At 45.6% G+C, this 26,112-nt stretch overlaps 1 protein-coding gene, 1 long non-coding RNA gene and 1 pseudogene across 2 annotated transcripts; 2 read left to right on the top strand and 1 right to left on the bottom strand.

The window, feature by feature from the left end:
* Positions 1–691: 691 nt before the first annotated feature.
* On the top strand, positions 692–23,398 carry LOC126502209 (uncharacterized). Its single transcript, XR_007591860.1, has 3 exons — positions 692–925; positions 21,308–21,362; positions 22,197–23,398. It is a non-coding gene; the product is annotated as an uncharacterized lncRNA (long non-coding RNA).
* On the bottom strand, positions 9,671–10,568 carry LOC126502207 (small ubiquitin-related modifier 2-like). The gene has a single exon (XM_050143058.1). It carries the CDS (start codon positions 10,490–10,492, stop codon positions 10,205–10,207), a length of 288 nt encoding a protein of 95 aa, XP_049999015.1. The 5' UTR covers positions 10,493–10,568; the 3' UTR covers positions 9,671–10,204.
* Positions 16,185–16,317, top strand: LOC126502257 (uncharacterized; annotated as a pseudogene).
* Positions 23,399–26,112: the final 2,714 nt, after the last annotated feature.

The following is a 26,112-nucleotide window of genomic DNA, read 5'->3' as shown; positions in this document are numbered from 1 at the left end:
ACCACAGAGGCAAGCTAGTAAAAAAAAAAGACTATTTGAAGTCTTACTGGAATTCGGTTGTTGAGAAGAGGCCAAACCACTGGAATGGTTGAGACAAGCGCAGTTATGGTTTTAGCCGGCTGTGGAGGTATTATATTCTACCAAAGAATATATCTGTGAAAGTTAAAAGCATCTGGGTTTGGCTGACTGAAGTTGTAAGAGATTGTACAATGCCAACAAGTAACACAGGCGTGAAAATGTAAAGAATTTCCTTAAAGGGATGAAAACTATATAGACAAACACAGCTACGTTAACTAGAGTTACCAGAAGGTTCGTGCATTTACCTGTGTTCTGTTTATTTTCTTCCTCCCTGTTTATTCCCCTAAAATATATAGACAGCATATGGGATTCGAGAGATATTTCAAGAGCCTTTGCTGTTCTTGCACAGAGGACCAGAGTTCAGTTCCATCGGATACTACTTACTCCTTTTCTCTCCTTCACCTCTTTCCTACTTCGTTTTCTGTCTTCTCATCCCCCGACGGTCTCCCCCTCCTTCCCGCTCTCTCTGTCTTACCCTAGTTTGGAAATGCAGCAGATTTCTGAGTCTGCCACCACTGGGTTCTAGGAGCTGTCAGTCTGCGGTAGGCAGAGTTTCTATTGGTTGGGCTGGAGGCGGGGACCGGAGCTCACTATAAAAGATGGGGCCGGTCAAGGCGCGCGGAGCTGCTGACAGGACCTGGTCAGAAGGGGCCCCTTTAGCAGAGCTTCAGCCAGAGCGCCCAGGGCAGCACGAAGCAGCGGCTCGAGGCGCGCACTTACTCCTTCAAGCCCGCTAGGGCGCCTGCCCCGGAGCCCGGCAACTCTCGGCCACGGTCCCCGCATCCCCCGAGGACCCTTCGCCTCACCTGCGCCTGCCACGCCCCGTCCGGCCGCCGGGATGAGCGAGGTGAGCCCTGCCGCACCGGATAGGAGGCTGCGGCTCCAGGTCCCCGGGAGGCGAGGGGTACTCTCTGGGTGGACGCCACTGCCCCTCTAGGACAGCTCCCAATCTCCCGTCTTTCTGAAGCTACTGGAAAGAGGGTGCTTTTAGCCTACCAACTGTCGACAAATGCTTTGGAGAGGGGGTGACTGGAGTCAGCTGTAGGCGGGAACTGAGCTCTCAGGGTGATAAGCTGTCTCTTGGGGTGCTAGTCCTCTGCATCAATCTTATTGCTCTGAGGTTACCACGGATTTCCTTGCTGTCCTCACTTCGGTTCTGTCCAGCCTACCCCAGCATTGTGTTGTTCTCCATAAGCAGCAGCCAAGAGCTCCATCCCTGGCCCTTTTCACTCATTCAGTGAGGAACGTTGGGGTACCTGTACTGCCTCCCATGAGCATTGGGGTAGAAGCAAGTCCAATCCCTGGGGAGATGATCCCTTACAGAGTAGACCTCCATCTTCAGCGCCTGCTACATCTCGAAGTCTTCTGACAGGTTCTCTGATGTTCAACCAGAGCCAACCCAGTCCTTTTAATTGGTTGACTCATTTCAAAGAACACTGTCCATGGTAAGACTTTGAGAAGACCTGTCCTATTGTCTGACGTGATTTGTGGCACCCCGGGCACATCCTCATATTACGACGAGGACTATCGTCCCCGGGTGATGTTGGTTGGTATGAGCAGTAGCATCTCATGCTTTCCTTCTGTGCCCTCTTTCCTAGTGAGCATGTCCTTGTGTTCAATCTGTTTCTCAGGAATCCACTAGTCCCTTGTTCTGCTACTTACTCAGTGTGAGGCCTTAGGAGCATCACAGAATTTGTCTGTGCTTCTACTTTTTCTCTGTAAAACGAAGGTAATTCTGGTTGTTCTAAAAGATTAAATTATATGTGCAAAGAACTTTAAGCACTACCTGGCTCTGAATAGGCATTCAATCTGGAGTCTGGATTAGCTATTGTGGTGTGTGTGTGTGTGTGTGTGTGTGTGTGTGTGTGTGTTTCAAGTTAGCTGCAGAGACCAGCATAAGAATTCCCAAGATCGCTTGGTGATAGAGCACTGGCCTCTAGTATGAGTGAAGTTCTGGATTCAATCTCCAGTGAGAGGAGAGAGAAATGGGGGAGGGCAGAGAGAAAGAGAGAGAGAGATGCAGGAAGAGAGAGATATGGAGGGGAGAGCGAGAGAGGCAGAGAGAGAAACAGAGACACACACAGAGAGGCAGAGAGACAGAGAGACAGAGAGAATTCCCTGCAGCCTGGGCCCCGGTTTAGATAGGAAAGAAGAATATTTTCAGTATTTCTGCTGACTCCTACCAAAAGTTATCACCTAGGGTGTCAATTAGTGCCAGCTGCTATGTTGTCTTGGTTGCCATGTCCACGGAGTTTATCCTGGGAAATCCAGCGAGTCTGGTGGGCTGCAGAGGAAAGACAGTAGCTTCCACGTACCTCAGCTGGTTGTGACTGTGGCTGTGGCAATCTTGCAGAAAGAAAATAATCATAAAAATAAAAGGAGTGACTTTCTCTGGCTTTTTAGCTCTCCCAAGAGAAGAGGGTCCCCCCCCCGCCCCCCGCTTGCAACCAAGGTCTAGGGCTCAAACCACTCCTCCCACCATCGTGCCTCTAAATCTGACCATTTGAATCCAAGCCATCCCCCTTGGGAGTTTATCTGAGGCTCTGCTGACATGGACTGTGGTTAGTTTGTGCATATGAGAGACACATGGCCCCTGGGTAGGACAGGCGAAAGGGATCTTTAGGGGTGCAACAGTGGTGTTGGTACGGTAAGGAGAACAATCTGGTGTGTGCTCGGGGAAGTCATACCTTGGGGCCACTCTTAGACAGCAGCTGAATTTGGCTAGCCTTAATTAGGGACTCTGCAAGAAAAAAGTGGGATCCTTTGGTGCGGACTCTATATGTAAGACTTGCCCAGCCTCCTAAGCTGTCAGAGAAAAACGGTTCCAGCTAGCAATTTAGCCATCCAAGTTGCCTCCTACTGCAGAGAGAAGCCTTGCTTCAGGGATGATTATTTATAATATCCAGAGGCAGCCACCTGGGTGTACACAGAGACCAGCTGTTTTGAAATCAGAGCCCCAAGGGGGGATCTCTGTTTCCCCACAGTCTAAGAACCAGTCTGTTTTCTTCCTCTTGTTAAAAAAAAAAAAAAAAAAAAAAAAAAAACTCTGATAAAAGCGGAAGTGTTGCCCAGAGCTCTGGAGCTCTGGGGAGACTCCAAAGGGCTTTACTTCTCCTCCTTCAAGTTGATGTGCCCAGGCCAGGAAAGCCATGTACCCTGAATCTTATGTAAGTTTCACCTCCCCCACCTGCTTATTTCCTTGCTTCAGAGACACTGCACAAAATGGGAATTGGGGATGTCTTTAAGAGATTCACATTTCAACTGAGGAATTCCAACTAGAGGTGACGGTGGTGGGGTGGGGACTCTTGACCAGGGCGACTGAAAGTGTGAGGGTCCTGGTAGAGCTGCTGAGCAGGACTGCTCGCTCTGTTTTCCCTTGGTGGCTCTTTGCTGTCACTCAGTACTGCAGCAGAGCGTTTCCCTGTGTCTCCACGCTCCTGTGCTGAGGAGCTGCGGGGACCATCGCCAGCTTGTCTGTGTTCACAGCTGGAGGCAGGACTTGATTGCTGTGAATCATAGTCTGTCTCCTGTCGTTTAATAACTTTCCCCTGGTTCCTGTGAAGCTTGGCTATAGGAAATCCATCAGTCCCCGGGGCTCTTTCCTCTAATCCCTTTTTATGCAGCATAACTGGCTGCAGGGAGCAGAACTGCAGGATTTTGCATGTTGCAGTTTCTCATCTGTGAGAAACTTAACTGGAAGAATCCTCTGGTCCAGCAGTCACTCTCCTGAAATGGGAGCCACGGCTTCTGGTGACAATCCCCCACAGTTTCTCGCCTGAGTTTTAGCTGGCAGGGGACTGAACAAGGGACAGATCCTCTAGATCATTAGGAGAGAACTTGTGTTCTTACCTAACGGAAACAGATATTGCTCCTTAGGGATTGCCTCACGCTCATCCCACCCCTGGCCGTGTACATCTTCACCCGCAACCTTCCTCACAAAGGGCATCAATTAGAGCATCTTCTGTGAGCCAATTGTTAGGGAGCCTGCCATCCAAGTTTCTCTCTCTCTCTCTCTCTCTCTCTCTCTCTCTCTCTCTCTCTCTCTCTCTCTCTCTCATTGATGGTTTATTATTACTATGGTTAAGTTGAACAAACAACATAGGACTGGCTACTGTTATTAGAATTTTTTTTTAAATCTCTGGAAATCTGTATTTCAAAACAGGGAAACTAGAATTTGGTTCACAACTTTGTTCGTCCTTTTTTTGCTCACCCATTTAGGTTGCCGGCTTTAGCGGCTTGAAAAAGAATTTCTGGTGGTAAGGAGTTGAAGGTTTTCTCATCTTGTGATGGGGGGGGGGGCAGACGTCTAAAGATACTCATTCTCCCAAATGGCAGCTGCCATCTCACAGAATGTCAAGTTTCTGTGGGGCCTGTGACCATGAGGGGTGTGGCGGGTGTGTCTGAAGCATCTCCCCTGCCCATCTGTGGGGGGTCCTAACAATGGACATATACAGACTGTAATCCTGGCTAAGGGGAAGAAGATAAACCAACAGCTCTCTTTTCAAACTGTTGATTCTGTGGATGCTTACTGATTTTTTTTATGTTCTACTTTTCTAAATTTCTAAGTCATTTTTTGTAAGTCGAGTTCATCATAGAAAAATGAAACTTTGTTTTGCAAAAATTCTTCAAGGTAGAAAGTCGGGTATATCTTCTACAGGATAACCCCAAAATGAAATATCTAGACGGTATAGTGCCAGAGTTTTAGATTTGCTGAAGAGCTCTGAAGATCATCTGGCCCGATCTTCTTATTTTACAGGTGAAGAACCTGAGCCCAAATCTCATTGAGTTTGTGCGGTACTAAAAGGCTCGGGCACATTACTGCTGCTGCCTCTTTCCAAATGAATTTTCTTCGGGACTCTTTTAACTGGTTACTCTGTTGAATCTGGAGGAATCTGATTCACATGCAGAGTTTTAAAAAGTACAGCACTGGAGATGGAGTTTAGAGAAAATACTTTATTACTAAGCTATCTTTTCCCGTTAAATTTTCATTTTTAATTTATTAATTTATTTATGGAGGCATATACTTGTACCTTGAGCTCCTCACATAATGGCCTCTACCTCCCAAATGGTGAGATTACAGGCATTCATCATCATGCCCAGCCCCTTTTGTATGTTACTTTGGGACAGGCTCATATTAGGTTGCCAATCCTTGCCTTAATCTTGCAATTCTACTTTTGCTCCCTCACTTCCCTTGGTGTCTGACACAGGATCCCACTATGTAGCTCAGGCTGGTCTGGAACTTTCTAACCTCTCTGACTCCCAAGTATTGAGACTGCAGGTATGTGTCACCCTGCCAACCTATAGTGTAGTGTTCTCTCTCTCTCTCTCTCCCTCTCTCTCTCTTTCTGAGACAAGGTCTAGTGTAGCCCAGGCTGGCCTCAAACTCCACGTGTGATCAAAGATGACCTTGAACTTCTGATCCTCCAGCTTCCACCTCCCTAGTACTGAGATTATGAGGATACACCACTAAGTCAGATTTTATGCAGCCTTGGGATAAAACCCAGGGCTGTAACTTCTTCGCTTCTGAGACAGGTTTTTTTTTTTTTTGTGTGTGTGTGTGTGTATGTGTGTGTGTGTGTGTGTGTAACAGCTCCAGCTGTCCTGAAACTTGATCTGTAGACCAGGCTAGCCTTGAACTCACAGAGATCTTCCTGCTTCTGCCTTCCCAGTGCTGGGACCAGAGGTGTACATCACCACCACCGGGCTTAATTTCTAATGAATATATTATAGATATTTTATAAGCAACAGAAACAGTGTGATTGAATAAGGGCTGAGAAAGAAGATAGAAAGATGTTTTAGACCCACAAGACCTCCATATTTATCAATAGGGTATTTTGGTAGAACACTAGATGTCTTAGTCACTGTTGCTGTAATGATACTCTGGCCGAGGCAACTTCTATAAGAGAAAACATTTAATTGGGGTCTGACTTACAGTTTCAGAGGTTTAGTTCATTATCATCACGGCAGAGAGCATGGTGACAGACAGGTAGGTGATAGAGCAGTAACTGAGAGCTATATTCCTATCCATAAACACACACACACACACACACACACACACACACACACACACACACGGGCAGAGAAAGAGAGAGCGCCATGCTGGGCCTATTGTAAGCTTTTTGAAACCTCAAAGCCCACCCCCAGTGACATCCTTCCTCCAGCTTGGCCACACCTCCTGATCCCTCCCCCAGCAGTGCCACACTGTGGTGAGGCTTTCTTTTCTCAGCAGGAGGATGGTTAGTTTGAGCCCCCTGGGCTCAGCGCTGGTCTCAGGTCTGAGGGGAGATCCTTCATCAGAACATTAATGAATAAACCAACAAAGACTAAGGCTGTGGCTCGGGTGGTGGATTGCTTGCCTAACATGGACAAAACCCTCCGTTTTCTCTCCAGTACTGCATAAAATAGGATCCTGTAATCCTAGCACTCCCAAGTTAGAGGCAGGGTGATCCGAAGTTGGAAAAGATCCTCCCCAGGTAGTGAGCTTGAGACCTGGCTGTGTTACATGAGAATTTATGGATACAGAGAGGAAAGAATATGAAAATGAGAAAGAGTAAACAAAACATCAAATGTTCCCTCCCCTTTTTTTTGCACAAAATCTGAATTCCTTCAAAGTTCCTTTAAATAAACGCGTAGAAGCCTAGACTCTGCGGTTAGGTGTGGTGGTGTGTACCTATAATCCTAGTACTTAGGAGGCGATAGATAGCAAGATCAGCAGTTCAGTACATACAGAGTTCAAAATCAGCCTGAGCTACATGAGACCCTGGCTCAAGGCACAGAAACAACACCAAAACCTAAAACAGCGACAAAAGCAAGACAATGGATTTAGACCTTGTGATCTTCTCACTGATCAGGCTTACCCAAGCCTCGTTCCCTCCCTTCCTCACTTCCTTCTTCCCTTCCTTCCTGCATTGCTAACCCAGGCTGGCCCGGGCTTATTGGCTCAGACTAGCCTCAAACTCAGAGATGCTCCTGGCTCAGCCTCCTGACTACTGAGCTTACAGGGGTGAGCGACCACAGGAGTGAGCACCAACTCAGCGGCTTGATTTCTGCTTCCCACTGGGTGAGCCCTGAAGGCTTTCTCACCTGGTTCCCAACCTCCACCCAGGGGAAGCGGTGCCATTTACCCTTCTATTGTGCTCAGTGCTGCCTCCCTCCCACACAAAGCCCTCCAGCTGAGTGTTTGCTTTGTAGGCTGTGGGGGGGGGATTAATACGGTTATTTTAGAACGTTAACACCATGGGTGGGATGCACGTTGAAGATTATAGTAATAAATGAAGCTTTGGCGGTACCTTCTCTCTCTCTCTCTCTCCCCCATCCCCTAGTCCTCAGTATGGGGTAAAGGCACAGCGCCAAGCTGTGTGCAGAGTGCCACAAATAACCACTTATTAAACCGTGGCAGTCCGGGCTGGGAGGAATGGGCAGGGGCTGTTGATTCACTGCATACCATGATTTGGCATGGGCAGGGAATTCTGCCCCTGACTCTAGTGGGGGGTACTGCTATTCCAGGAAACAGTGGGGTGGTTGAGGGGAGAGGTACAAACCAGGGGACTATTCCAGGAAACAGGGTGGGGTGGCTAAAGGGAGAGGGACAAACAAGGGGACTGGGGCTGTTTAGGGTAAAAGGCGTCTGAGATACCAGGCGCCTGGCCTACATTTTCTGTATGAGGAGAGGAATGTGCATCTGTAGAAACTAGAGTACAGGTTCCCAGTTCTTTTTCTGTTATTATCTTGAGGGTGACCTTGAGCAAATCTTTCTAAAGCAGTCCGAGGACTGCAGCTGCTTGGTGCGCTGGAAGAGTTGAAACACTTCCAACAGTACTCCAAAAACAGCAGTCCGGGGTCGCGCCGGGGCACGGGATCCCAGCGGCTTCTGTCCGGGCCTGTAACCGTGACTTTCCTTTAACCCTGGTGGCGGACACTTTCAGCACTCGTAGACACACCCCCGTGGGTGGGGAGGAACAAAGTCTCTTACCACCGCCTGGAAAAAGATCCACTAACTCGTGCCCCCTTTAAAACATCCACTGATTTGTGCTCCCCTTTACTTCCTGAAAATGGAGTTGGCGAAGTCTCCGATTCACGACAATACAAAAACAAAAGGCGGGGCTCTTTTCAAGCTTATTATTTAGAATTTTTTTCCGGCTTTAAGTTCTTTTTGGGTTTCTCTGCCCTGGTCTACAGAGACAGAACTGTGGGTATCCGTGGCTGCTCGTCGAAGTTACGTGATTGTGTTTCCAGCTGCACAGCACCCAAGTCATGTCATGCAAATACAGGGTGCAGTTGGCCCGGGTACAATGGACTGATGCTCGCTTCTGAGGATTGCTGCTATTAACCCCACCGGCCGCGTTCCCGCTTTAAAGAGCCCCGGAGTTTACCCTTCCCCAAACTGGTTTAACATGCTGCTTGGAAAAGGGGTGTGTGTGTGTGGGGGGGTGACCCTGTCTTCCCCTTCTGGTGATAATGGTTGCTGTGGTAACACCACTAAAAGGGAAAGCGACAAAGGAAGAAAAGAAACAAGGGAAGGGGTCAGGGTGAGTTAGTTCTGTATAACACTGAGTTAAGCAGTACCTACTCCTCAATAGTGGCAGCTGGGGAGGAAGCTAAGCAAGACAATGCTGGCTCATATAATTATTTTTGGATTTTTTTTTTCCTTTTTGTGTTTTATTTCTTTTTTTAAAGACACAGTTTCATTATATAGTTCATGTTGGCTTTGAACTCATGATCTTCTTGACTCAGCCTTCCCAATGCTGAGATTACAGGCATGCTATACCATGCTTGAACACATTATCTTTTGGGTTTTTTGTTTGTTTGTTTTTGTTCTTGGGTTTTAATTTTTTTCCTTGGGGTGGGGTTGGGTGTCCCAGGAATTGGCAACCAGTGCCCTTTTTTTCTTCTTTTCTTTTTCTTTTCTCGTTTTCCTTTTCTTAATCAAGGTTCTCTCTATTATGTAGCTTTGGCTGTCCTGGAACGTACTATGTAGACCAGGCTGGCCTCGAACTCTCAGAGATATGCCTAACTCTAATGTGGGAGGTGATGTATGCTGTGAATGTGTTTTATTGCCGTTGGTTAATAAATAAGATGCTTTTGGCCAGTGGCTTAACAGAGTAAAGCCAGACTGAAAGAGATAGAGAGAGAAAGTAGGTGGAGTCAGAGAGAAGCCATGTAGCCCCCACTAGAAGAAAGAGATGAGCCTCCAGCTGGGAACTTTGCCTGTAGGCCATGACCTCGTGGTGATGCACAGATTAGTGGAGATGGGTTAGTTTAGGATATAAGAGCTAGCTAGAAATACGCTTAAGCTATTGGCTAAACAGTATTATTGCAAATAATAGAGTTTCTGTGTGATTATTTCGGTTCTGGGCAGCCGGGAATGAACAAGCAGCCTCCACGAACATAACTCTGCCTCCTGAATGCTGAGATTAAAAGCGTGCTCCGAGGCACCTGGCTGCAGCAAGACTCTTAACCACTGAGCAATCTCTCCAGCCTCCCCCCGCCTCCTTTAAGATTTATTTATTTTTATTTTTTTTAAACAAGAAGTTTATTTAAACAACAAGACACTTGACTTGAAGAGAAAACTATCTAGGATCATTTTGTTCAAGAGTAATTTATCCCTACTTAAAGACAGATTGCCCTACATGTAACAGCTACGTACAAAAAAGTTATAAAATTGTCCTTGGTTTTACAATGATAAATGAAAAAACATTAACATTCTCCAATCGAACAAGGTTTGCAAGGATTTTGTGGTTGGGTTCTTTTGTTAAAACATTGAGAGCAAAATAACTTACTGGAATATAAAGATAAGAGCTGATGAGCGAGCCACTGATGGAGCAGGGGGGTATGTTCACAGAACCAATACTTTCCCCCAGACCACCTCCATCTGCTGTCAGTCAAAACAGAACATTGGCCATTTTGTTTAAAAAAGAAGAAAAAAAAAAGGAAAGAAAAAAGCGCAATATGCTTGTGCACATACACCAGTTACTTTATGTACAATAAAGAAATGGGGACAGGGAAATGAAAGAATAGAGAAAACTATACTGTAGTAGTCAGGATGTGGTGGAACCAAATTGCGGCTAATTGCGAATGTATTCTTGGTCTATAACAAAATTCTGGAGTAAAGTAGCAGGTTCCCTGTTTAGTAGACACCTCCTGTCTGCTGCTGGAACACATCAATCGTATCTTCATCCTCCATTTCCAACTGTGCAGGTGTGTCTGTTTCATTGATTGGCTGCCCATCAAACCGGAATCTGTTCTGCCTCATTGACAAACACTGTCGTTCACAATAGGCTTTCATTAATTTACTAAGTGGTGTAGGCCTCTTAATTTTAAACTTCACCACAGAGCCATCCTGCCCCGCCACCTTCAAATTAATATGGTCGTTGTTCTCGGTCTTAACTCCTTCCTTGGGTTTCTCGTCGGCCATGGAGAACGCCGGAGTCTCCTCAGCTGCCGCTTCACAAAAGAGGCATCAGGTCGACACTGAAGGTGCGCACAGAAGAAGGAGGCGGCAGCGGCGGACGAGGCGGAGGGCGCGCGCACGCCGTGCGCTCCCTTTAAGATTTATTTTTATGTGTATATATATATATATATATATGCGTATGCAAGTGAACCATGAGCTTGCCTGGTGTCCAAGAAAGCCAAAAGAAGGCACTATACCCCCCCAGAAATGGAGTTGCCGGTGGTTGTGAGCCAGCATGTGGGTTCTGGGACTCAAACTTGGTCCTCTGTTTTAGCAGTAAGTATTCCTAACTACGGAGTCATCTCTCTAGTTCTAATAAGAAATTTTTAAAAATTTGTTTTAAAGCCTACTCTGTGGTGAATCATGCCTGCAGTCCCAGCACTTAAAAGGTTAAGGAGGATTGCCATGAGTTTGATATAAGCCAGGGCCACCTAGTGAATTCTAGGTCAGCTTCAGCCACACAGTGTAAGACCATGTTTCAAAAAAGCAACAAACCCTAAACCAAACAATGAAAAAAGTCTCTGAATACAAATTCTTTATCAGATATGGGATTTGTAAATATTTTCTTTCTGCCTGTAGCTTGCCCCTTTCCTCTCTTAGGAAAAATTCAGTTTATAATGTTTTTCTATGCGTTTTGCTTTTGTTATATCTAAGAAATTATTTTTAACCTAAAGTTGCAAAAACTTTCTCCCTATGCTTTATTTTAAAAATTTACACTTAATTGTAGCTACTGCGGTCTTGTTGAGGCAGGATTTCTTTCTTTTCTTCCTGTTTGTTTTTCCAAGACAGGGTTTCTCTATGGAACAGCCCTGGCTGTTCTGGAACTCACTCTGTGGACCAGGCTGGCCTCAAACTTGCAGAGATCCGCCTGCCTCTGCCTCCCGAGTGCTGGGATTAAATGCGAGCGCCACCACGCTTAGCTTTGAGACAGGATTTCTCTGTGCTGCCGGCAGCCCTGCAGTGCTGCGTAGACCGTGATCTTAAACTTGCCTCAGTCTTCCTGGCTCGGCTTCTTCAAAGTTTAGGTCCCGTGTCTGTTTGTAGGGCATTTCTGGAAGGTGCAAATATAGTTTGAGGTGGGCTTCTTTGGTTTTTGCAAACGACTGTCCAATTGTTCCCTGACTGTTTGTTGGAAAGAAGATCCCTCCTCCCCTTCCTGTCCCAGCGTCTCCCCTTCTGCTCCTTGTCACTTGTATTCCATCATTTTCTCCTCTCCCTTAAGATCGCTTCCTCCCCTTCATGGTCCCCTTTCTATTTTCATCTTGCTCACCGCCCAAGACATACACACTCCCTCCCGTCTAGAGTCTGCGTGTGAAAGAAACCTGCTATTCATCTTTCTGAGTCTGGTTTATTTCTCTTACCATAATGATCTTCCCTATCCTTTTAATAGTATTGTTCCTCAGACCTTGATCCCAGGCCCACCCTGCTTCTTTTCATTCTAATGGTGCTCGGAAAAGGAATTCACATCAAAGCAGGGGAACAGGCAGGAGAGAAAGGGAGTGTTTATGTTTGAGAGTAAAAGGAACTGATTGTCCTGATTCCTAGAAGAGAGAGAGGGATGAGCTGGGAGCTCAGATGGGACCGGACATCATCTGGATGCTGACAAAAGTTCTGGGAAGGTAGAGATGGGCAAAGTATATGTTTTCCTCTACTGGAATTGGAAGAACTAAAAAGGGTAGAAAGCTTATAGGAGAGAAATACTAGAGAAAGAGAAGATTGGTCCTGATCTGCATCTTAAAGCCTAAAGAAAAAAGTTCCCTAACCCAGCAGGCCTTTCATCTTCTATGCCCCAGCCCCCATGGGAGGGGAGAGTCCACAACTTGGAGTTGCTGAGAAAACAAAAGGATGCTCATGGGAATTGGCACCTACTGCCAAGATGATGGAATGGAACATTGCTGGAATACATCAGGCCCAAAGGAGAGAGTGGCGGAGAGGAATATAAGAAGGTAGGCAAGGAAAGGAACTAGGGCTCTCTAGGGAAGGCAGGAGTTGATGGGCTTCACAGTTGCTAATTAGTGTCTGGTACTGAGGAGTGCGAAACAATTGGTCCTGTGTGGGCAATGACACCGAACTGAACCAAGCTCCGGGCTGGCTAGAACTGGAATAACGGTTTTGAATGTAAGCAAGGGAGTCATTTGCTGTGGAAAAGAGTGGGGTGATCTTGCACATGTAAGTCTCAGACTCACTCGGAAGGGCCAGGATCTGGCCCTGTGAGTGAAGAATGTGACTAGTCCCTGGAGGTCAGTTTGGTGTGTCAAGAGACCCACATTGCAAGCATGGCAGGGGGCAGGGGGAGGGGAGTAAGCTGGATGGTCAGGTCAGAGCAGGAACCTGAGTGGGTATGCATTGGACGTGGATGAAGTCCTCACAGGGCACGGAAGATGGCACCGTAAGGAGGAGGCAGGTTGCAGCTCCCCAGTGTTCCCTGTGGAGCAGATGTGAAGAAGGTGTTTCGGATGTGCAATTGAGAAGCTAGACTTTGGAGTCAGCTGCTTAACTGTGGGTATAGAATTAGGTCATGATTCCTGAGATCTTCCTTCCTGCCTGGGGATTGCTGTGCGGTATGGGATAATCTGAATGGTCAAGTTGTTCATTTTAAACTTCTTCCTCAAGTTCATGTGGGTGAAGGCATGTGTGCACACATATGCATACTTTAGCTGTCAAACTAGATGTCACATAACATAATGTTCAAGAGCCTGGACTTTAGTCGCATGGCGCACACCTTTAATCCCAGCACTCGGGGAGGAAGAGACAGGTGAATCTCTGTGAGTTCGAGGCCAGCGTGGTCTACAAATTGAGTTCCAGGAGATCCACAGAGCAAGCCAGAACTGTTACACAGAGAAACCCTGTCTTGAAAAAAAAAAAAAACAACAAACAAAACCAACCAACAAACAAAAAGGTTAGTAATATTATCTATGTGGTAATAATTAACAAGGTAAGGTAACATTCCCAAGTCCTTGATTTCTGTCAGCTCTCCTTGTTGGATCCTGTAAGAAGAATAAAGACTTTGCTAAACCATTTACCATTGCTATTTCTGACCAGAAAGCAGCAGAAGCTGAGAGGTTTGTGATCCACACCTGCCCGGAAGGAGGGGCTAAGAAGAGGCTGAGATGTGCAGATCTGTTGCGGCCCTTGAGTTGACATTGCTCCTTTGGAGAGAGAAGTGTTTGTAAGGGGTTTTCTCCTAGAGCCCTGGATGAACTTGCAATATGGAGTCTGATGCCTCCCATACATGTACCAGACCACCCTCATTCATCTAAAACCGATGACTTTCTAGAAAACAGCCCACAACACTGAAGTAGCGGATAGGGACCTGTGAGCAAGCCCAATACCATATAGAGGCTAGTCCAACTGGCCATACCCCCAACAAGTCACAAACAGCTAAATCTAGTAACGCAGTGCCCACAGCAGCTATTTTGAGCACTGGCCAGGAAGAATGGAGAGAGGAAGAGCAGGAAGAAGAGCCTCTAGCACTTTTCAGCTGATGGTGTGAGGGAGATTTCACGGGGCGCTGGGAGCAGTGGGGACCTTACTGTACCCCTTTCTGGCCTCCTCAGTGGAAACTCTTGATCGTAGGTTATGACCTTTCATAAATATAACCCGAATGGAGCTGGGAGCCCCTAGGGAGCCAGATCACAGCCACCGCTCTATTCCGAGGCCAGGGTAGGCTCAGGAAAGAGGAACGCCTAGGGAGCCAGATCACAGCCACCGCTCTATTCCGAGGCCAGGGTAGGCTCAGGAAAGAGGAACGCTGGCATAGTGAACGAACATGGCAGCCTGTGTGGTTCAGCCCTGACACATCTCTTGCTTAGAGAATTTGGCTCAAGATCAACCGACATGAGAAGGAAACAGTTTGTGTTAGTTACTTTTCTAGTGTTGTGGTAAAATGCCTCGACCAGGACAACTTATAGAAGAGTTTATTTGGGCTTATGTTTCCAGAGGGCTGGAGTCTGTGATAGCAGAGCGGAGGCCGTTGGCATTAGGGATTGAACACTGAGAGCAGGGGCTGAGGGCTCTTGGTTTAAATCAGGAGCACAATGTAGGGAGAACAAACTAGAAAACAGTGTTACGTCTTTAAACTCACAATCAGCCTGCCTCCAGTTACATCCTAACCTCAACAAGCCCGCACTTCTTGAGTCTCACCAGCGTCACCATCTGTAACTGTATGGTTTGAATGAGAATGGCCTCCACAGGTTCTTAGGTTTGATACTTAGTTCTGAGTTGGTGGAACTGTTTGGGAAGGACTAGGAGGTGTGGCCTGGAGGAGGTTTGTCACTGGGGATGGCTTTGAGGTTTCCTAGTATCTCTGTCTCCTGATTGTGATTTGGTTTGAGATGTGAGCCCTTAGCTGTTCCTGCTGCCATGGCTTCACCCTGCCATCATGGACTTCAACACTCTGGAACCATAAGCCCTATTAAATGCTTTCTGTTATTACTCTCCTTAGTCACAGTGTCTTATTGCAGCAATAAAAAAAGTAATAAATACAGTGTCGTAGTTAGGGTTTCTCCTGGTGTGTGATAAAGCAGTGTCTTAGTTAGGCTTTCTATTGCTGTGAAGAGACACCATGGCCATGGCAACTCTTATAAAGGAAAACATTTAATTGAGGTGGCTTCCTTACAGTTTCAGAGGTTCAGTCCATTATCATCATGGCAGGGAGCATGGTGGCTGGGAGTATGGCAGCATGCAGGCAGACATGATGCTGGAGAATTCTACATTTTGATTCAGAGCTAACAGGAAGTAAACTCTCTCTGTGTGTGGCTTGAGCATATATGAGACCTCAAAGCCCATTTCCACAGTGACACACTTCCTCCAACAAGGTTACACCCACTCCAACAATGTCACACCTCCTAATAGTGCCACTCCCTTTGGGGGCTATTTTCTTTCAAACTGCCACAAGCAGCATGACCAAGAGTAACTTCCAGGGGTAAGGGTTTATTTCATGTGGCAGCTTGTAGTCCATCATCCAGAGAAGTCAATGCAGAAAACTGGAAGCAGGAGCTGATGCGGAGGCCATGGAGAAGTGCTGCTTACTGACTGACTTGGTCAGCTTGTTTTCTTACAGTTCACAGGACTACCAGCCCAGGGATAGCACTGACCACAATGAGCTGGGTCCCCTCACATGAAGAAAATGTACCACAGACTTGCCCAGATGATCTGGTGAAGACATGTTCTCAATTGAGGTTCACTCTTCTAAAAGAATTCTACCTTGCCGGAAGTTGGTGGCGTGTGCCTTTAATCTCAGCACTCAAAGGCAGAGGCAGGCAGATCTCTGAGTTCAAGGCCAGCCTCGCTAACAGGGCTACACAGAGAAACCGCATTTCAGAAAAAAAAAAGGGACTCTACTTTGTGTCAAGTTGACATAAAACTAGCCAACATGTGCAGGGACAATACATATAAAGTATTCAACACTTTAGGGAACATTTCTCATTAAAATCACCACAAAATCCCCTTAGGGAAGATATTTAGCGTGGGGCTCCAATTTTTTATTTTTAAAAAGGAGGAGTTGGGAGGAAGGGGAAGTTTTGATGGGTTAAGGCACTAAGCTTGGAGTCAGACAGAGGGATAATGGTTAAAGCCAGGATAACAGAGATTTGCTGGCCAATAGAAAAAGTAAGATTTGAAGTTAGAGAACATCCAACTATAGAACTTGCCTCTTATCGCTTCTTGGCCTTTTGGCTAAGATCAAGTGTAGAACTTGCCTCTTGATCCATGACTCTCATGTCTTGACAATTGGCCAGCAAATCCTACACATGATCTATGCTATACATTTACAGCATGAGCAAATTTCTTGTGACAGCAGTATGACCGATTAGACCATTATTTTGATCATGTGCAAAAATAAAGTAAAAATTAATTAGCCCAAAAAGAGAAAAAGAAGAATGACTGGATCAGTCATCCTAGAGTTTCAAAAAATAATCCTTCCTCCCATGAAGCTCTTCTGGTCTACAAGAGATTAGAAGGACTTTCCTGAGGTTTCAGCATCTTGACTGGTGTCTTTTCTTCTTCGTTTTTAAACTTTTATTTATGTGTGTATTTTTTATGAGTGCTCTCGATGCCTTAGATGGTTGTGAATCACCATGTGGTTGCTGAAAATTGAACTGAGGACATCTGGAAGAGCAGCCAGTGCTCTTAACTGCTGAGTTGTCTTTCCAGACCTTCTTTTTTTTTTTTTTTGAAACAGGTTTCTCTGTGTAACAGACATGGCTATTTTGGAACTCATTTTGTAGACCAGACTGGTCTTGAACTCACAGAGATCTGCCTGCCTCTGCTTTCTAAGTGCTGGTACTAAGTGTGTGTACCACCATGCCTGGTTTGGTGTGTTTTTAAATCCCACCCCACCCCCACTACTGTAGCTCAGGCTGGCTTGGAATTTGTAATCCTTATTCATTGGTCTCCCAGATGTTGGTATTATACATTTGTGTCTGCATATGAAGTCTCAGATTTTAAATTCTTATTTTTTATATACACTATTTGAATGTATGTGTGTTCCAAAGCACATAAGTATACCTATGTATTGAGCCTCCAAGCTAACTTTGACTATTATTTCTTAGGCTCTGTCTACTTTGTTTTTTGAGTCAGGGTCTCTCCCTGAGTTGAAACTCACTGGTAGGCGAAAGCCCCAGAGATCCACCTGTTTCTGTCTCTCCTTATGCCTTTTGGTTTTTTTTTTTTGTGTGTGTGTGTGTGTGTGGTTTCTCAGGATTGGACTCAAGTTCTCAAGCTCACACAGCAAGCACTTCCTGGACTAAGCTATCTCTCCAGACCCATCTTCTGATTAAAAAGAAAAGACATAATAAGTAAACAAATACTATCTTTAAAAAATATTAGACTCTATCAGTGTCTTCGTTAGGGTTTCTATTGCTGTGAAGAGACATCATGACCACAGCAACTCTTGTAAAGGAAAGCATTTAGTTGGGGCTGGCTTACAGTCCAGAGGGTTAGTCCATTATTGTCATGGAGGGAAGCATGCCAGCAGCCAGGCAGACACGGTGCTGGAGGAGCTGAGAGTGCTACATCCAGATCTGAAGGCAGGAGGAAGAGAGGGTGACACTGGACCTGGCTCCAGCATTTGAAACCGCAAACCCACCCCCAGTAACACACTTCCTCCTACTAGGCCACACCTGCTAATGCCACTCCCTAAGTGTTCAAATATAGGAGTGTAAGGGGGCCATCCTTATCCAAATCACCAATCAGTTTATTGTTGTTTATTTGGTTCTCAGAATAGAAACCAGGGCCTCGAACATGCTAAGTACATACTCTGCTACTGAGATAGATCCTCGCCCAGTCAGTACCGGTTTATGACCTTTTTTTTTTTTTTTTTTTGACAGTGTTTCACTGGTTGGCTTGGAACTTATTTTGTAGACCAGAATGGCCTCAAATTCATAGAGGCCCGCCTGCCTCTGCCTCCTGGGTGTTGGGATTAAAGGTGTGCACCTCCATACCTGGCTATGACCTACTTTTAAAGACACTTTCCTATGCTAAATACAGTGTATCACCATTTGTGTGAGCATGTGTGTGTTACATGATGGGGTGTGCGTGTGCACATGGCGTGCGTGCATACAGAAGCCAGAGGGACCCCTCGGGGGGGGGGTGTCATTCCTTGAAAACATCCACCTATTTTGGGATGGGTGGAGAGACAAGGTCTCTTCCTGACTTGACACTTGACACTTCTCAGCAAGCCCAGAGGTCCACCTGTCTCTGCCCCCCCCCCCCAGTATTGGGATGGCAGGTATGTGCCACCATGCCTGGGTTTTTACACTGCTTCTTTGTATTGAACTCAAGTCTTCCTGCATACAAGCTAACACTTGAGTAACTGAGCTATCCTCCTACTCCATTCCTCACTGTTGTGTTTTGGTTTTCGTTTTTTTTTTTTTTTTTTTTTTTTTTTTTTTTTTTTTTTTTTTTTTTTTTTTTTTTTTTGAGACAGAGTTTCCAAGGCTAGATCTTGGGTTGTCAGGCAGGCTTGCTGGTCAAGTGCTTTTACCTCTTGAGCTATCTTACTAACTCCTACAACTCTGTAACTCCAACTCTGCTTCTAAACAAGCAAACAAAAATGAGAAAGTAATTTAAAGTTAAAAAAATATTAAGATAAAAATCCAGTGAGGGGCTGGGCGGCACATGCCTTTAATCCCAGATCTCTGTGAGTCTGAGGCCACCCTGGTCTACAGACTGTTTCAAGACAGTCAGGGCTGATACATAGAGAAATCCTGTCTAGGTAGCTCCCTCTCTTTCTCCCTCCTTCTCTTTTCTCTGCCTCCTAGCCCCACCTATTCCTCTACTACCTAGCTATTGGCCAGTCAGCTTTTTATTAGCCCAATCAGGTGCCTTAGGCTAGGGCAAGGTAAAACAAATGTAACACATCTTTACATAATTAAACAAATGCAGCTGAAACAAATGTAACACATATTTGCCTAGTTAAACAAATGCAATATAAACAAATGTATCACGTCTTTGCCTAGTTAAAATAATATTCCACATCTTGCCCTTAACTCTCAGATGACAACTGTCCTTGTTTCACTGAGAAAATGGGAACACTCGATAGAGATCATCTGTACATTCCCACCATATATGCCACCAATTTGCATCCGTTGCATGCTTTCGTTCCTATCTGTTAATGCTGTGTTAGGACCCTGTCTACAGCCAACCCTTCCACGTATGTGCTGAATATCCTTTTTATTCTTGCTCATTTGAGATAACTCTCTGGTAATTATCCTTTCTGTCTTCCATCATCAATTTTTCCTTCTCCACTAAATTATTCCCATCAGCATTCAGATCTGCTACTGTAACAGGCTCCTTTCTACAACCTCATATCCAGCCCAAACTATTGCCCCATTTTGCTGTCTTTAAAGAGAAAGCTCTTTCACAGAGTTCTCTGTGCTCAAAATCACACCTGCCAATCTAACTTGTTACCACAAAACTTTTTTAATGGCTGATACTCTCTCTCTTCATCACTGTCATCCTAGTCTAAATGCCCACTGTCCTGCTTACAAAGATGCCAGACCCTCCCAATTTCCCCCACGGTTTTTCTCTGTCAGATAGACTCGTCCCTGAAACACCTGATAGAGAGGCTGCCACGTGATCAGCCTCCTAACACACCTTCTGCCATGCCTCCTGAGCCACGACGGACTATATCCTTCCTTAAACCCTCACTATAAAAACAACAACAGAAGCATGCCAGAGTCAGGCATTGCGGCACACACCTGTCATCCCAGAACTTGGGAGGTGAAGGGCTAGAGACAGGAGGATTACTTCAAGGGCTACCCTGTCTGCATAGTGACCCCATGTCAAACAAGCAAGCAAATGACAAGAAAAGTCTCCTCTTGGATAATTGAAATGTATCCCAAACTTGTTTTAAAAACAAAAACAAATGGAAAAAAAAAAACCCTCCTGATCCTGTCCCTAAAACCCACGCCATTAGCTGTCGTCTCTGTAGCAGGAGATGAGAAATCCTTCTTTTCATTTTTCAGGCCAATTCTCGTTCTCAGGAGGAGAATCAACTCCCTCTATCCCAATGCCACCTATTCAACTAAAGTCACCTTGGTCGTAGTTTGATCAGAGTACTCAAAACCTCACCACGTGCTCCCTGCACTGCCACTGTTCTTGATTCAAGCTACCATCTTCTCTTGCTTGGTTTACTGCAGGAGTCCCGCGCCCTCCCCGCAGGCTTTCTGCTTCCTCTTCATTTGCCTTTTGTGCAAATCAGAGTTCTGCAAATGGCTTTTACTTCTAGTCCAAGAAATCCCTTACTAGGTCTCCCCCAAGGCCCTACATAATCTGCTCCCACCCGTAGCTAGGTCTCTGTCCGTCTGTCTTTCTTTCCTTTCTCCACTTCAGCTATGCCTGGATCCTGATGGTCTTCAAAGAGGCGAAGACCCCAGGGTCTTGCCACAGATCTCCGCAGTCTGTACCAACTTACCTCCTACAGCTGCTTGCTCAAGTGCCACCTTTCAGAGAGACTTTTCCAGAGTTGGTGATAGTTCAGTGTTAAAGCACTGGTGTAGCGTGCATGAGGCCCTGGATTCAATCCCCAGTACATCATCATCATCATCATCGTAATATGATGATGGCTCCACAGTTGACCGGATAGGTTTATCTTGATGATTATGTAAGACCTATTCCTCTGTCCTTAGCTAGCAGTCATCACTTCCCTACCTTGCCCTCTTCTCTGGTACTTTTTACCATCTTTTATTTTTTTTTTTTTTTTTTTTTTCTGAGACAGGGTTTTTCTGTAGCTTTGGAGGCTTTCCTGAAAATCACTTTGTAAACCAGGCTGGCTTCAAAATCAGAGATCTTCTCATCTCTGCCTCCCCAGTGCTGGGATTAAAGGCATGTGCCACCGCTGCCTGGCTACTTTTTTACCACCTTACACCACAGTCACCTTGTGTGTCTGAATATCCCTCGAATGAGCTCTGTGAAGGCAGGTTACTTTATCTGGTTTGTCCTCTATAATCTCTGACATCAATAAATATCCATTGATTTAATTCCTTTTGAAAAAGGTTTTTATTAAGTAGCTTACTACGTGACCCGAGTTGGTCTGGAATTCATGGTAGTCCTCCTGCCTCAGTCGTGCGAATGTTGGGATTACAAGCACTCTCTATCATGCTGGGTTTATTGAATGAATGTTGATGATTTTTTTTTCATCTGATCTCAAGACCTCCTTCTTCGAAAGATGTGGGAAATCTGCCGGGTCATGGAAAACTTGAATGCGCATAAGAGCTCTGGGGCAGTGGTGCCTTCATCCCTCCATTAATATCTCACACTCTGATTCTTCCCTTCCAGCTGAACACAAAAACACCCCCAGCGACCAACCAGGCGTCTGACCCTGAGGAAAAAGGTAAGTGAGGCTGGGCTCACATTAGCAGAGCCAGTGGAGGGAGAAATGTGATACAAGAACTGTGAATGGTTAGAAAAGGCGTGTAACGTGATAAAGGGCCAGCCAGATGGCTCTGTGGGAAGACGCTTATTTGCCAAGCCTGGTGACCTCCGTTCAATCTCTAGAACCCACATGATGGAAGACAAGAAATGGCACTCACAAGTTGTCCTCTGACCTCCACACACGGGGCACGTACAGATTCTGAAAAAAAAATGATGTATTTTAAAAGATTTGTTTATTTAAAATGTTTTCTATGTATGTGTGTGTGCCTGTATGAGCTTATGTTCACCACACGCTTGAAGGTGCCCAAAAAGGCCACAGGGCTTCTGAGCCCCTGGAACTGGCATTACAGGTGGTTGTGAGCCACCAGATGTGTATGCTGGGACTTTAACCCTGGTCTCCTGCAAGAGCATGAAGGACTCTAAACCACTGAGCCACTTCTCCAGCCCCATAAAACATCAAGCGATAAAAAAGAAACCTCTCAGATAATCCAAGCCACTGTTCTCCATCAGTCACTGGATGTGTGCTTTGGGATTAAACCATACGATTTAGGAATAAGTAATGAGACAAGACATTTGTCATTTGATTCAAGGATAGCAAAACTTCTGGTGGTAATTATGCTAATTCTAAGCCTAGCACCCTAACTTTTAGAATCATCAGTTGTCTGTAATCTCCAGACTTGGGGGACCTCAAAGACCCTAGTTCTAAGTGGTCTCTAGGTGCTGGGTTTGAGGTTTGAGGAAAGACGTGGAATCGGTTGGGTTGACTCACCAATCTGTCTCCTTCTGTCTCCAGGGAAGGCTGGCAGCATCAAGAAGGCTGAGGAGGAGGAGGAGATTGACATTGACCTGACTGCTCCAGAGACAGAGAAGGCTGCCCTTGCGATTCAGGGCAAGTTCAGGCAATTCCAGAAAAAGAAAAAGGATTCCAGTTCCTGAATGGCCAGCCTTCCCTTCACTCTTCTACTTCCTCTCTCCCCTCCACAGCTCTGGCTCTCACGTGTCTTGTCCCTTCATCCCTCTGGCCTCTCCTAGAGGCAAGCTGAACCTTTATAGATTCTTTTCTCAGGCTCTCTTAAGCCATCACAGTAGTAGAGACACAGGACTTGAGAAGATGCCAGTTGACTGTCACTAGGCTAAGGGTGGATCAGCGTGTTGCAGAGAACAAAAGGTTTTGAGGTTTGACCCTCCCCTCCTCCTAATGTCAAGGGCAAGATGGGAAAGCTTTCAGGGTGCAGTGCCTGAGGGTGGGGAGATGTACTCTGCCAGATGCAGCACTCACGCTTCAGGTAACACTTTCTGGTCCTTCTGCACCATCCCTCCCATCTCCCGTGTTTCAGCCTCAATGCAACTGTCCTTTCACCTGGGCAGACATAAATTAAGGAGCTTGCAGAATGTGATGGTGCATGCCTTTAGTCCCAGAACTTGGAAGATAGAGGCAGAGGAATCTCTGTATGTTCAAGGCCAGCCAGCCAGGGCTACATAGAAAAAGACCCTGTCTCAAAAAAAAAAAAAAAAAAAAAAAAAAAAAAAACTGCACCTCCCCCCCCAAAAAAAGCAGCTTAATAAATTAGTGCATGCTGAGTAGATTCCTTCCAAGGAAGGAAAGCAGGTAGAGACAGGAAAACCTTCCTTCATGGTCCAGTCTGAGATCAGAGGAGTCAAAGATGGCAGAAGGCCCAGAGGCCATAGGCCAGAAAACATTTAGTTAGGAAGGAAAGAAAAGTAGAGAAGGGAAAGATGTCTGAAGCTATTAGTTAAATTTAACTGTTAAATAAATACTACATGAGGGGCTTTCTGGCCATTGCTAATCTGCCTACCTCTTAATCTACCCCATCTCTAGTCATCCCCAGAGCCACATGAGCCAAGTGATACCCCTATAGTTCTCAGCCACCCCACTGTGGAGTCAGGGCAAAAATAGCCACTGTAATGTGATTTTAGCATGTTTAATAATCATAACAATAAAAAAAGCCCTCAAATGGGGCCACTGAACCTCTACTAGTGTTTTTTCTTGGGTTGAGCTCGAATGTAAGCCTACACTGGCCCAGGGAGGGCAGTGGAGAAACTGCATGGGTTACAGGGTGGCACGGGAAATTAATACAGCCCAAGCAAATTTCAGCTGAAGCTAATCCTGCCTTCCTGCTCCTGACCTTGGCCTCACCTTGATGCAACGCCCACTCAGTGTAGCTCTGCTGCCGTCACTGCCCCCAGGTGCACCTGCAAGAACAATGGCTTCCTGCTCTTCTGCCAGCTATGATCACCCTTGGTACACATCTCTGAAAACGAACCTTTTCTTCCCTGCTTCTTATCCCCAAATGACCTGTTCTAGATTTTCCTCCTGCTTGGTCTTCCTCCTGGATCGTCCCCTCCCCTCCTAGTGTTTATAAAATTAAGAGGCTGAGACAATGGCTCTGGACACTAAAAGAGTATCACTCTTACACTGAGGGTTTTAACCAGAAACCAAGCAGAAATGATTTTGAAGTGAGGTAGTGTTGCTGAGCAATGGGCTCTACACGTTAACATGACTGAAGATTGTGCAAAAAATCATCTATACCTGCCACGCTTCTCTTTACTTTTTTAGCGGGGAGTGGCGATTAAAACAGTGTCACTGCACTAACCAGGCGTGGTGGCGCATGTTCTTAATCTCAGCACTCAGGTGGCAGAGGCACGATGACCTCTTGAGTCTGAGGCCAGCCTGGTCTACAGAACAAGTTCCAGGACAGCCAGGGCTACACAGAGAAACCCTGTCTACAGGAAAACATGACAAAACAAAATGGTTTCTCTTTGTAGTCCAGGCTAACCAGCACTTGTTATGTAGCCCAGGATGTCTTTGAACTCACAACCCTACTGCGTTAGCCTCCCAAGTGGCTTGGATTACAGCCTTTCTGCCCAGCTAATGGTTTTTACTTTGGTAAACTTTGCAAAACATAAATTTTACCATTTTTTATTTGTTTTTACTTTATATATACTATGAGTTGGGGGTTTTGAGTTAGTTATGTATACCGGCGTTTTGCTTGCATATATGTCTGTGTACCTTGTGTGAGCCTGGTGTCCCCGGAGGCCAGAGAAGTGCATCAGATCCCTTGGAATTGGGACTACAGATAGATAATTGTCAGCCACCATGTAGCTGCTGAAAACCAAACCAAGGTTCTCTGGAGGAACGGCCAGTGCTCTTATTAGCTAAACCATCACTCCATCCTTGAGTTCATTTTTTTTTATGTATGTGAGCGTTTTCCTGCATGTATACATGCGCACCATGTGCTTGCCTGGTGTCAACAGAGGCCAGAAGGCAGCCCCGGATTTCCTTGGAACTGGAGTTCCAGGTGGTTATGAGCTGCCATGTGGGTGCTGGGAACTGAACTTGGGTTCTCTGCAAGAGCAGCGTCATCTCTCCAGTCCCCAAATTTTATCTTTTAAACAACTCCCACCCTCTATTCCTGGCCTCTGTGAATTGTATTGTTCTACTGCCCATCTCTCTGGCTTCCTTTTTCTTTTTTTTTTTTTTTTAAAGACAGGGTGTTACCACGCAGCTGGTGTTATCCTAAAACTTAAGATCCTCTTTTGAGGGTTGAGATTATAGGAGTGTACAAAAACCACCATGTGTAACTCTGTAGCAGGCCTTCTTTTGGGCCACCCACTTGCTCCCAAATCATGACATGGAGACTTATTATCAATTATGAGTCCTCAACCTTATCTTAGGCTTATCCCACTAGCTCTTATAACTTATTTTAAACTGTGTCTCTTAATCTATTTTTGCCTCAGAGTTGTTTTTGTTTTTTTTTTTTTTCCTTCTTTCATTCTGTATTTCTTATTTTTCCTGCTTCTTCAGTGTCTGACTGGCCAGTGGTTGCTGGCTGGCCCTGGTCATCTCCATCTTTTTCCTCTCTTGTTCTCTTTTCTCTCAAGCCTAGACTCATCCTCCCACTTATTCTCTCTGCCTGCCAGCCCTGCCTGTCCCTCTACAGCCCAGCTATCAGCTGTTCAGCTTTTTAATTGGACCAATCAGGTGCCTTAGGCAGGCAAGGTGAAACAAATGTAACACCTCTTTATGTAGCTAAACAAATGCAACAGAAACAAAGGTAACACACCTTTACACATTTAAAGTAGTATTCTGCAACAGAAACAAATGTAACACATAGTTAAAGTAATGTTCCACAACATAACTTCCTTCTTTTTTTGGTTCAGGAATATAGGAATCAAAACCACGCAGCAGCCAAGTGTAAGAAACAAGCGATGGTATCTCTGGAAGTCAGCCTGTATTCCAGAGTATATTCACTCCTAGCGAGCCCATAGCTATGGAATATTAATAGAATTGAATACTAAGTCATAGGAAGGCCCTCTGCAAAAGGAAATACTTCTTCCGGATGCCAGAGAAAAGAAGGAAGTTTCATTGTTATGTTTGGAATCTGATATGAGTGCCATAGAGTAATCACGGTAGTCTTTTTTTTTGGGGGGGGGGTTCGAGACAGGGTTTCTCTGTGGCTTTGGAGCCTGTCCTGGAACTAGCTCTGTAGACCAGGCTAGTCTCGAACTCACAGAGATACTCATGCCTCTGCCTCCCAAGTGCTGGGATTAAAGGCGTGTGCCACCATCGCCCGGCAATCACAGTAGTCTTAAATCTCAGCCTCGTAGGCAAATAAAAAAAAAAAAAGGACCCCCTTGCTACAGCTGGGATGTAAAATAAGTACACCCAGGGCTAGAGAAACAGCTCA

This window comes from Alexandromys fortis, unplaced genomic scaffold (genome assembly GCF_014885135.2).
Source record: "Alexandromys fortis isolate MF-2015 unplaced genomic scaffold, M_Fortis_MF-2015_v1.1 scaffold_51, whole genome shotgun sequence".
Taxonomy (NCBI): Eukaryota; Metazoa; Chordata; class Mammalia; order Rodentia; family Cricetidae; genus Alexandromys; species Alexandromys fortis.
Note: the sequence above shows the minus strand (reverse complement) of the source record. Positions and strands in the feature narration are given on the sequence as shown.